Below are 12,110 nucleotides of genomic sequence, written 5' to 3' on the forward strand. Positions count from 1 at the left end.
GACATTTTTTTCAATGTTACTAAATAAAGGCTTTATTATGGATGTCAACAAGACACTGGCGTAGTTGTAGCAGTGCAAATTATGAGCGTTTGTACACAGCAGCAGGCGGCGGTAACGTGTATAAACCGGTCAGAACCAAACATACAAAGAGACCTTCCTCTAGAAACAAACCATCAGAACATAAGTTAGGTCAAAAAAGAACTGCCTAAGAAAAACAAACAAACAAACAACCCCCCCCCCCCCCCCCACAAACTGCACCTCGAGCTGGCTGGAATCAGCCGTGGAGGATAGGTCTAAAACAAAAAAAGAAACCCAACATGGTGAAACTGAAATATTAACGCTAGAAGATGTGGTCAACAAATCAATATTGGAGGAAAGAAACCGACAGTGCCACTGTTACAGTAAACCAAACGTTACATAGCTAATAAAAAGCCAGAGGAAGCCCTATAAAATGAAGTTTTAAAGGCATGACTGCATCTGGTGGTGTACTGAATATACTTGCCTTCATTTACAAAAAAATATAACTACTTTCAGTAATTATCATACTTCTATCATGCTACTGAATATAAACAGTGGCAGCCAGTTTATATTTAAACATAGGGCGGACACTACAGAGACTCTCAGCAGATTTCAACCACAGAACACAGTATTATGAGAACTTCTGCAACTGTTTCATAACCTGTTATCAAGTTGAGGTACAGTGACACTAAAATAATAGGGGGGGGAGTTTTGAAAACGATGTGGTGAAGCTTAACGGAAGTTATTCAGAAAATAAACCACACCTTTAACATCCACATTGTGCTTCATAAGCTTAAGGTCATCTCAGTATGTCAGCAGAAAGCAAGGTGCTGTGGACAATGGACAAGTAGTGTTCTTCTGTTTCCATGGGGAGGGGGGGAAAGAGAGAGAGAGAGAGAGAGAGAGAGAGAGAGAGAGAGAGAGAGAGAGAGAGAGAGAGAGAGAGAGAGAGAGAGAGAGAGAGAGAGAGAGAGAGAGAGAGAGAGAGAGAGAGAGAGAGAGAGATGGGGGTGTGACTGAGACAGAAAACGAAACACAGTGGAGGGGAGGTTTAGCAGGAGCAACCACCTTCGTTGACGGGTTGTTCCGGAGGCTTCTCCAGCTTTATGTCGATCACTGAGGATGCGGAGTCAAGCCATCAACTCATGACAAAACACGGGAACGTGTGCACAGGAGACAGCTGACGGTGTGTGTGCGCGCATTTATGCAGGCAAATGCATGCAAAATGAACATTTGCATGTGGGTGCGCACGCACGCGCGTGTGTGTGTGTGTGGCTGTCCGGCAGGGTGAAGGATACTGTCTTCTCTGCTTTTCTCCTGTGTGCTCTCCATGCCGGGCAGGGCTGCAGCCACACGCCGGAAGAGCTTGGAGGGTGAACAAACAGTGCGCCATTACCATACGCTGACAAGGGGGCATCAGTTAATCACGCAACAGATCAGAGGAAGCTCCAAAGCTGTGCGTGCATGGGTACGTTTGCACATACACATGCTCGACAAATGTGTACATTTTTGAAGCAGGCAAGCGTTTAATTCCATTTCGCAAGTACAACCTAAAAACCCCACGATCCCTTAAACCGGAAAAGAATATTATTACGTGCCACGCACACAGCTCTGCAAAACTGTCACATTCAAACGCGTGAATGGCTGACAGTTGGGAGACAATCCCCGCACTGGGCACTCGGAGTCGGGAGAGAGGATGAATCAGCATATCCTGAAACGGACGCTCGAGTCTGGCGTGAGGGGTTTTGGCCAAACGAGACATCTGTCTGCCCTGCCCCCAGCCCCACTCCCAACCCGTCCAACAATGCATGTAATTCAGAAGTGGGCGCTGAAGTCTTTTCATCCCGCTACAGAGACAATGGCTGCTCACAACATGCATCCACCACTCAGCCTTCATCCAACAATAGCCAAACTTGTCAAAAGGACAAAGCTTTTGCAATAAAGGGGGGGGGGGGGGGCTTTTCTCATATTGGGGGGTGGGTTACTGTTTTGGTTTTTTGTTGTTGTTTTTTTTACTTGTTTCGAGGAAATGCCGTGACAGATCCTGTACCATGCCAGATGACTTTCCTTTGGCCCGTGTATTGCTTTGAGCAGAATGAGATGTAGGAAAATGATCTGGACAGTTTGACAGTAAACAATCAAACAGAGAACTAACTGAACTAAGCCCCTGATTGGATTTTGGTGATTACTGTGCATGCTGATTGGCCAGTAGTAAGTCAGTGATTGAAATAACATATAGCTAGTATATATTAGGTAGAATGTGAACTAGCCAGAGATAACTGGCAAAGCTTAAGATCATGCGATTCTTCATAAAATGAGCAGAGATAGAGATTAAAACCAATCACAGAGAGAAATCATGATGAGGATCAAATCACCCAAGACTTGGAATCCAATCCAGACTCAGATCCACAGCCACCACTTCCTCTGTCGTTCCGTCAAACCCGACGGTAGAGAGGCATGCTTAAGAGTTTTTAAAAAATGGAGTTACGTCTGTTCTACTAGAATCAGTGGTGGCGTGGAGATCTCCCTCTCTCACACAGACACACACACAGACACACACACACACACACACAAGAGCAGGGGAGAGGAACAGAGCGTCTCACACGCTCTACCTGTTTCACATTGTGTCCTGTCTTTGCACTCGTTTCGATAAACAGAACATTCATTTCGTTAGCTCTCTGTTCGCCCTCTTCAGTTGTTATCTGTCTGAGGGGAGACATGCATGTACCCATTCACACACAGTTTCGTTCACACCACAGTTCACACAGAACCCGTTTCCACACACACGAAAAGAAAAGAAAAAGAACAAACGTAAACGCACTGAAGTAAAAAATGCTCGCCGCGCCTCTCCACAGCATCGCTGCCGCTAAGGCTCATTCTAGCCCTGCTGCTCGCACCAACGACAACGCCTGTTTTTGGTTTGACCTTTGACCTGGGCAGGGGGCTCTAGTGACAGCAGAAGCGGCAGCGACGGAGACAGAAGGCGGCAGCGACACACCTACACTCACCTGCTTCACATTGTAGCCTGCTTTAGCGCTAGTCTCAATAAACATTACATTCAGCTCTTTGGCTTTCTTCTCGCCCTCTTCAATAGATACTTGCCTGTGGTGAATAGAAGGGTTACAGATTCATTTTTTAACAGGTAGCCTAAAAAAAGAAAAGGTTTCAGCCTCTTTTTTTTTTTTAATGCATGGGATTAGACGGTAAGAAATTGGACACTAGAACATTGCTAAACTCCTGCACCACAGTTTCTTTGCTCAGATGTTACATGTCACAAAGCGGATCGACAGGAGACGGATATTGCACTGCGGTTCCTGGACGAGACGTTTTGCCAACTCTGGTCTTATCACATACCTTTTGTCTGCAAGGTCTGTCTTATTCCCAACCAGCATGATGATGACATCACTTCCTCTCTCAGTTCTGACATCATCGATCCATTTTGTGGTCTGCTGGAAGGAGTTGACGTCTAACGAGATTTGCAGAGAGGAAAAACAAGATTATGCTCATTCCTCCCTCAAAACACAGATTCAAGAGAAACTTCAAAAGGATGGTTAAAGTTTAGAGTGCCAATAAGCTTAAAACACAAATTAAAAAACAAACAAACAAAAGAAGCCAGTGAAGGACAACCAGACATGAGGAAACAGGAAAGCAGGAGGGGGAAAGAATAGAGCTTCTCTCGGCTCACGCGTCCATAACAGCAGTGGGAAATTGACACCTTAAATGACTCTGAAGGCCAGTTAGTGCTCACAGGACCAAAGGATTAAGCCATTCCAGCCACTTTAATCCTAAATCTAAGATTCCAAGTATTTAGCATGAAAGTTGAAAATATGCCAGATCCAAAATAGGCCAACCTCCCGTTCACGCTAAGGCAGACAGAGCCAGCTGACGCCTGCATCATGGATATTCTAACCTTGCAAATAGATTATACGCCATTTCCCTCTCAGATGCACTATGGTTTGCCCTAAATTTAAAAGGGCTCTATTCATGGCAACAGGCAAACCAGGGGACAGAAGCAAGCCGTGCAAACAATTACACAGCACGGCTGGACATGGGAAAGAGCAGTCTAACGATGAACTAACGATATACCTGACGGTAAGCCAAACCCATGTTAAGAGCCAGTAAAAATTGCAGTACAGTACTGGTAAAAACAGGATGTCTGATAGACAGCTCTCTCCCCCCTTCTAAGAAGGTGGGTAGGCAAGAGGGTTCCTCCAGTAGCCATTTTACTGCACAGAGGTGGAAGTGAGCTCTTCACTTACGTAGCTGTACTAATAAAGGTTGGACACCTCCAAACAATATGTACTGCCCAATTAGACTTGACTCTTGTTTAAGGACCCAACCTAACGACTTCATTATTGACCCTTTATTGATTCTCTGGAAACTACTTTACTACAAATTTTAAACATATATATATATATATATAAATTGCTCTTTGTATTGGTGGGTCTACTAAATATTTCAATCCTTAAAAAAAGGTAGAAAAAAAAGCAAATGAGGAAACATATCCAAGAGAGAAACACACCTAAAAATGTAAACATGAAATCACAAAGAAAGGTGGGGGAAAAAAAAAAAAAGTATATGGACAAAAACATGTGCACTGCAGGTAGAGAAAAAAAGAAAAGAAAAAAAGAAACGCAGTAGAAGACAGAGAGGAGCAGGAAAGAGAGGTCTGTCATCATACGGCAGCCGTCGTCCCTGGAGCCGAGCACCACCGGCTACCGCACTCACTTGTGATGTCATAGACTACCACGGCGACGGTGGAGTCGCGTATGTAGCTGGGGATGAGACTCCGGAAGCGCTCCTGCCCAGCAGTGTCCCATAGCTGCAGCCGCACCTAGCCGAGCGATTGAGCCCCAGAGAAACGTCAGGAAAGAGGAGAGGGGGAGAGAGGGGTGTCGGGGGGTGGGGTCAGGGGAGGGTGGGGGGGGGGAGAGGAAGCAATAAGAGAGGAGGGAACTGGACGGAGGGCAGCGCGAGGGGGCGGCGCAGGCCTGAGGTACCTACTTGTGATGTCGTAAACTACAACAGCGGCGGCGGAGTCGCGGATGTAACTGGGAATGAGGCTACGGAAGCGTTCCTGGCCCGCCGTGTCCCAGAGCTGCAACCTGATCTGCGCGGGATGGGACAAATTATGAAGGAAAAGAAAACCGGGGGGGGGGGGGGGGGTAATAAAAAGGAAGAATAAAGAAGGCAAACAAAAGCAAAAGATGTGCAAGCAGATCAAACAGGTTGTGGAGCTCAAACGCCAGAGAGCGAAGGAAAGAAGAGGTGGCGAAAATAAAGAGGCTCTTGAAAGCAAAATGACACGCAGGAAAGGTTTTAGCAGACAACATGCAGCACGTCTGAAGCCGAGCGACTGTGGTACTGAGGTGGGGGGGTTTGCAACCGCGGAGGAGACGCTGGTTAGGCGGCATGGGAGTGAAAAGAAAGGGATTAGGAGAAGTGGGAAGAATCCAACCGGTTTGGCCCGGCGGGAGAGAGAGCGAACGTGGCAGGTGGCTCAGACGCAGACAGGAGGGTGGGAGAGGCGGTCTTGGTGCTGGAGACACAGGGAGGCCAGAATATGGCAGGCTGGGATTTCAGCTGGAGCTGCAGTATTTGGAAGGGTTTCACTGGTAAAGTCACTGTCTATAAATATGAGTCATATTAGTGATTATGGCTGTTGCAAAAACTTGACAAAGGGCTGGAAGACCATTAGAACTGAGATCTGCTGTAGTAGGGGGTGGTCAGTTCAGGTCCCGGAGACCTAACACCTTGAAGAGTTTCGTTCCAACACCTAGTTTGTTTGCTAAAAACTGCACCAGTATTTTTTGACACTCTTTCATTTGGTTCAGCTGGTTTCACATAGCAAAGGCTAAAAGTGTACCAAATACTACATGCGGGTGTTTTCTGATTTGTCAGAAATTTTGCAACAGTACAAGCGCTCTATCACGCCTCTGTGACGTGCTTGTTTTTTTTTGTTGGTTTTTACTACAGACTTTTTTTTTTTAAACTATATCCAGGTCTGTCCCGATACAAATATATAATCCTATTAAGTACTACAGTCAAAGCTAAAAGCCATACAGGCTTCTTTATTATTGGTTGGTCAGTTTAAATGTAAACTAATCAGACTGCTTGTCCCACCTAAGAAAAACATGCCAGAAACAAACAGTTTGCTATTGTTTTATTGCTTGTTTGCCCTTATTAGCAGGCGCTCATGCTGCAGGAACAATACCCGTGCCAGCAGACGAAGTGGACCGCACGCTCTGCTGCCGAGTTCACTCATGTTTTTATGAGCAGTGAACTGAACTAGGATTCAAGTGGAAGTGGACCAAGACCCGCCCAATTTTGGTGGTCCACAGTTCACTCGTTTGGCATGCAGCCAAGTACAGGTAGGGTGTTCACGTCTGTCAAGAAGCACCAAACTTAAAAAAAAAAAAAAAAAAAAAAAAAAAAAAAAAAAAAAAAAAAAAAAAAGTTTGATAGGTCCAAGCAAGGTAGGTGTGAAAGTGCCCCAAGATTCATATTCTCTTAAAGTATCTTGATTAGCTGGATTAGGTGTGTTGGATTAGCACTGGAACTAAACTCTTCAGGGTGGACGATCTCCAGGAGTGGCGCGAGGTACCCCTGTGTTACTGCATCAATGCAACAGTAAGACAGAACATTTTCCCTCCCAGAGGCTCTGTTACACCGGTCATGGAGGGTCATCTGTCTTGAGCAAACCCTCCGCGATACAGCCATAAACAGCAATCAGAGTCCATTCAGCTTTCGAGTGGATGTAATCAGACCCAAAGGAAAGATTCACTAATTTTTCCAAATTTCACCAAAATGTCTTCATCGCGTATATCTGAAGGGGGAACATTCACTGATCTTTATATACAGACATTCAACATAGGGCAATGAACTCTGTGGAGAATACAGGCTGGGGATATGTTGGCCAGGACTAGACAAAACCCTTCTGAAGGACCCAGTAACTTGCCTCATGCCAAACCAATATATAATAAACATGAAAAACTGGTGAATCTTTCAGTGAAGTACACCGTATACAGAGACAAATCTCAATTACCCCGAGCTGTTCATACAACAACATGTATAAAACACATCCTTTTTCAGCATCATGTAGAATAATTAAGAATTACAGGAATGGACCAATAATGATTGCTGTGCTTCTCCAATTGGAAGAGGAGCACATCATTATCTATAGCAGCTTTGAAATGTTGTCGTCATCATTGCTGTACTGTAGCTATCATACTGTACTCTTTGTATTGATACTGACAAGTTACAAAATGAGGTTTAACATCTGGGATGCATTTAAGTAAAATGTGCACGTCTGAGGCACCAAAATATGTGATGAGCTTAAGAAAAGAGGAGACACTTACTGTTCTGTCCTCAAGGTACATGGTTTTGGACAAAAAATCGATTCCTATAGTGGCCTGCAGATGCAGAGAGAGCAGCACGTCAGACAGAGCAGGCGCTTGAAACGCAGTGTGTACTGGTGCCATGCGTCACACTCACCTGGTAGGTATTATCAAAGCTGTCGTACATGAATCGGGTGATCAGAGATGTCTTCCCAACTGCAAGAGAAGAAAGAAAAGCTGTCAGTCAAACAGCTGCGTTTTCTAAACAGCTAATTGCTCACCGTATATGAAATGTCAGGTACAGTTGTTAAAACCCCTGGATAAAATCGAACAACAAAAAGCTCAAGACAAGACAGCAATGTGGCCTTACAACACGTTTTCAGCCTTTCTGACCAAGGTATGCATGGAACGAGTCCTGCTATATTTTAACCACAACACCCTATGCAAATATGACAAAAGATTGGTTATCCCATGTCATGCCTGTGGTCTTAGATGCTCAGGCTGAGACAGCTAAAAAGCCCCTGCCTGGGAAAAAGACAACAGGACAATGGGGAGGATCCTTAACTCACAACGCTTCATCTCAGTGCCCAGGGGCTCTTGTCCAGAGGATGAGAATTCACTGCTCTCACACAATAGTTGTATATGACATGTTCTCAACGCTAACCATTAAAATGGTGGCAGCAGTAAAAGAAGGGATCTAAGGCAATGGTGCTAAATGGTTCAAACACAGCACATCACTCCCAGCGCACTTCATGCATCCAAAACCAGAGGTACCTTCCTCGTAGTTGTAGGCTGCTTAACAAGCAGCAGTTTACGCAGCGTGGTAGTGCAGACATGTTTAGGTAGGGCCATGCATTGTGTCACTGAATCTTTTGGCTGTGGACAATGAGCAGAAACCGGGGGTCATTAGGAGCCTCTCTAAGGTCAATGAAAGAGTCTGAAGTCTGAAAACATGACACCTGCTGCCCCCCCCCCCCCCCCCCCCCCCCCAATCTTAGAAGGTGGGTAGGCAAGAGGGTTCCTCCAGTAGCCTCTTTACTGCACAGAGGTGGAAGTGAGCTCTTAACTCATGTAGCTGTACTAATAAAGGTTGGGCACCTCCAAACAATATGTACTGCCCAATTAGACTTGACGCTTGTATAAGGATCCAACTTTATAACGACTACATTATTGACCCTTTAAAATGGACTTACTTCACAAGAGAACATCTTGCTGTAGATGATTTGAGAGACAGTAAACGATTTTAAAGCTAAGCAAATATTTATTATTATAACAAGCAATCATCAAGTGCTTTAAAATGTTCAGGGAGGTTTGTCATTACCTCTTTCAAACTGACTGCACAAAAACACATTAAACGGTTCAAAAAGCTATCATGGATTAGAGACTCATCATTGTTCCAGAATGACATGAAAGACTAGAAAAAAAACAAAAATGTACAAGGATACAATCAGGGATTGAGTATATATTGGCTCATACTTGAAACAGGGTGCTACATTTTAGCCAGCCAGGCCTACACCTTTGGCCTTTGTTTAACAAACAAATGACATCAGAGGGCAATGATCACTTGAAACGAAGGACTCTTAAATAAAGAGTTGGTGAGAAAAGGAAACTGTTTAAAACAGGCTTTCAGCTTTGCTGGTTTAATACGCATCCAGCAACTGGCCTGCTAGGCATCAGGACCAAAATACAGGTGTCAGTAGGTAACGGGAACTGTAATTACATTCCAGCAAAGTTGGATACAAAAGCAAAAAATGCCAAAGTAAGATTCTATTAGACTTAAAACATGAAATCCGTTCAAATCACTGGTTTACAGAAGGATTTTGAAGGAGTAAGCTACACAGTAACCCCAGTGAAAGGAGTCTAAGATATGACCCAACACTTGTGCTAATTATATGCTGCACTCATTCCTGGAATTCCTGGGAAGAAACCTGCCACAAGTGATGAATGAAACTCAAGGCTGAAGCTCCAACACAGTACAACAAAGTACCACATATCCACTAAAAGTTAGGTCAAGGCCATCATTAAACCCTATTATAAGGCCACAGGGCAAAGACTTGAAAGCAAGAGCAGGATAAAATTCCAGGACATACACTTTACGAGTCCACTCGTACCATTTTGGGCAGCTACAGCACCCCTGTAAAGCAGCCTGCTCAGCAGTCACCGTTAACTACATTTGTCGCCTCCAACCACATAACTATTAATGTACACGAAACACTGTTCTGTAGCTTTTCTTAAAGAGGGGAAAGGACAGAGAGAGAGTCTGTGGAGCAAGTCCAAGTTTTGCATGTTACCCAATCGATGGCACCATTTGTATACCAGCCTCTATACATGTTTTTAGAGTTCAATGCAGCGCATGCAGACAGTGTTAAATTACGCGCCCTCAACATGTATAAGCAAGGTCGGTGCCTGCTGCATGGAGAGAGTGCAAAAACGAGCTATCGCACTCATTAATGGGTGGAAAAACTAATGTCTATGAAAGAAACAACAGAAAACACTAGAGGAATGGCTGCCATCAGCTGCTTCTTTCTATATTTTGAAACATACTTAAGAGCGGATGCTTGTGTGTGACAGGAACTCCTACTGTAGAAACAAGAAAACCACATTGAATCATATGGTCCTATTAGGAAACATGGAAATCAGTTAGTCAATTCAAACCAGAACTGCTTTCATACATGCACCAGGGTGGTTGTTACATTAACAGAAACACCCAAGTCCTGTCTTCATTATACTGATACTTTAGAGAGATTCTTGTTTGCTGCCTAAAACATCTTTACAAAGGGAACTGTTTGTTATGTAGTCCCTAGGCTTGCCTAAGCTTGATTTTTTGAGCCTTATATAGAGGCTGTGATGCAGAAATCATAACTTGGCCTAATAGGGAAGTCCAGATGTTCTAGCCCAAAAGAAATTAACCTACATTACATGCTCAAAAATTGCATTACAAGTGTTGCTACATTACAAGTGTTCAAAAATTATTTATTTTTCACATGGGCTTTAAAACTACAATAGGGATATTTGGCATCCAAAATGTATCTAATAGTCTTCCTGCAAAGTAATGATTTTATCGAAAGTATATGGCATATATACAAGTAAAGACAAATGTTTATTGCTGTGACTCAGTATAGTTGGTTTTACAACAGCCAAATTGGTCAGGTTGAAATACAGGTAATTTCAAGACTGGCGCTCTTCTGAATTAGAATGTCACTTGAACACAACCTTAACCAGGCAATTATATCCCAAGCAGTAATATTGATTTAGAAGTCATTGAGAAGCACTGATTTGGAAAACACTGATTGATTCAAAAAGACAGATTATTTCAATAAATTTGGCAACTATTGATTACCGATGATGGGTATTTTTCCTCCCAGGCAGTAATGCCGTAGCTGTTCTGAAAACCAGCCACAGATGATATAGACGCTTTCCTGCACAGCAATATTACAGAACCTGGTAGCCTATACAGCTAGCTACATAGATAAACACTTAGCTACTCTAAAATGTACTCAGCGAGCTAGACAGCTAGATAATTTGGTAAGAACCAAAATAAAGCCATTCTGAAAAGGGTGGCTATACAATTACAGTCTGCCTGTTTGGCGTAAATTCAGACGAACTAATGCGTGCTAACTAGCTAGCCACCAGTCAGCGTTACCCTCAGGATGACCGACTAGCTAGGTTAGCTAGTTAGCTAACTGGTTATCTTATCTAGACAAACCCAAGTTAGACAGGTTAACCCAACTAACCTAACAGTTATCTGTCTAGCTGTGCGTTAGTGAACATTAGCACTAGGGCAACCAGCTCGTATCGATTGTGAAAGACAAACGGCTCTAAACGACAAAAAAAGTACTTAAACGAGAGCATTAGCTAGTCTGCCAAGTAGCTCGCTAGCCTAGTTAGCTAGCTGGCGTTAGCTGTCCGCAGCCCGAGCGAAAAAGCTGCGATATGAAGGGACAAAAATAAAGACTCACCGCTCTGCTCCCCAAGAAACACCAGTTTGAATTTCCTCAGAGGGTTCCCGAAGTCTCCTGCGGCAGACATGACTGCTATGGCCAGGGTATTGGTTCTGGATGAAGAGCTGCTACTTCACTCTGGACTTCCCGACTGCTTCTGGTTGAACACGCCGGGGCTTTAGACGCTTAATCCCTCCGTCGGGAAGGTCAGCGACACTGATTTTGTTCGTATTTTCAAAAATAAGTTTTTAAAACTTGGACTCACTCTGCTGTGCCCAACCAGGCCCGCTCCATTGCTTGTACTGACAAGGAGGAGTGGAGAGCCGCCAACCAAACCTGACGATGTAGCTGTGACTGACAGCCGGTTGAGACCAGTCTGCACGCATATCCACATTAGTTAGTTAGCTAAAGGTTTGGGAAATGCGATGGGAAAATAGATAGTAAATAGATAGTTAACATCGTTTAACGTATGTGTGTATATATATATATATATATATATATATATATATATATATATATATATATATATATATATATATATATATATTTATTTATTTATTTATTTTTTATTTTTTTTTTTTTTTATTTAACAAACATTATTGTTAGTTGTTTCACTTAAATACATTTAAGGCAACATTAAAGTGTATATCAGAAACGGTTAGTTTTTGGGTTTTTTTTTTTTTACTATAAAATCGTACAGTATCTACAATACTGCACTATACATGTTGTATAACGCAGCGGGAAAAATAGTTCAGCTGTGACAAAGAGGCGGGAGGGATGATGGTCGGGTTCGGTTGAGACGCCAAGCCGCCAC

The 12,110-nt window shown here is 43.5% G+C and overlaps 1 protein-coding gene across 3 annotated transcripts; it reads right to left on the reverse strand.

Moving 5' to 3' along the window:
• Positions 1-311: 311 nt before the first annotated feature.
• rab6a (RAB6A, member RAS oncogene family) lies at positions 312-11,665 on the reverse strand. 3 transcript variants are annotated; one of them, XM_027003479.2, is made up of 9 exons: positions 11,562-11,665; positions 11,315-11,453; positions 7,513-7,571; positions 7,377-7,430; positions 4,747-4,852; positions 3,373-3,484; positions 3,027-3,120; positions 1,317-1,383; positions 312-1,134 (listed from the first exon to the last, which is right to left on the reverse strand). In XM_027003479.2, exons 2-9 carry the CDS (start codon positions 11,382-11,384, stop codon positions 1,070-1,072), a joined length of 627 nt encoding a protein of 208 aa, XP_026859280.2. In that variant the 5' UTR covers positions 11,385-11,453; positions 11,562-11,665; the 3' UTR covers positions 312-1,069. The 3 variants fall into 3 exon arrangements, with proteins under 3 accessions (XP_026859280.2, XP_026859282.2, XP_026859281.2); XM_027003481.2 differs by lacking the exon at positions 3,027-3,120 and adding an exon at positions 2,631-2,724 and having other exon boundaries at positions 11,315-11,656; XM_027003480.2 differs by lacking the exon at positions 4,747-4,852 and adding an exon at positions 5,023-5,128 and having other exon boundaries at positions 11,315-11,647.
• Between the last annotated feature and the right edge of the window lie 445 nt (positions 11,666-12,110).

This window comes from Electrophorus electricus, chromosome 17, assembly GCF_013358815.1.
Source record: "Electrophorus electricus isolate fEleEle1 chromosome 17, fEleEle1.pri, whole genome shotgun sequence".
NCBI lineage: Eukaryota > Metazoa > Chordata > Actinopteri > Gymnotiformes > Gymnotidae > Electrophorus > Electrophorus electricus.

What these genes read in the sequence shown, in the direction of transcription:
- rab6a (XM_027003479.2), bottom strand. Translation starts at nt 11,384, where the DNA reads ATGTCTGCCGCAGGAGACTTCGGGAACCCTCTGAGGAAATTCAAACTG. An exon ending in CAGGCTACAATGTGAAGCAG is followed by an intron (nt 1,384 to 3,026) that starts GTGAGTGTAGGT and finishes TCACCCTCCAAG; the next exon opens with CTCTTCCGGCGTGTGGCTGC. An exon ending in GGAGAAAAGCAGAGAAGACA is followed by an intron (nt 1,135 to 1,316) that starts GTATCCTTCACC and finishes CCGCATCCTCAG; the next exon opens with TGATCGACATAAAGCTGGAG.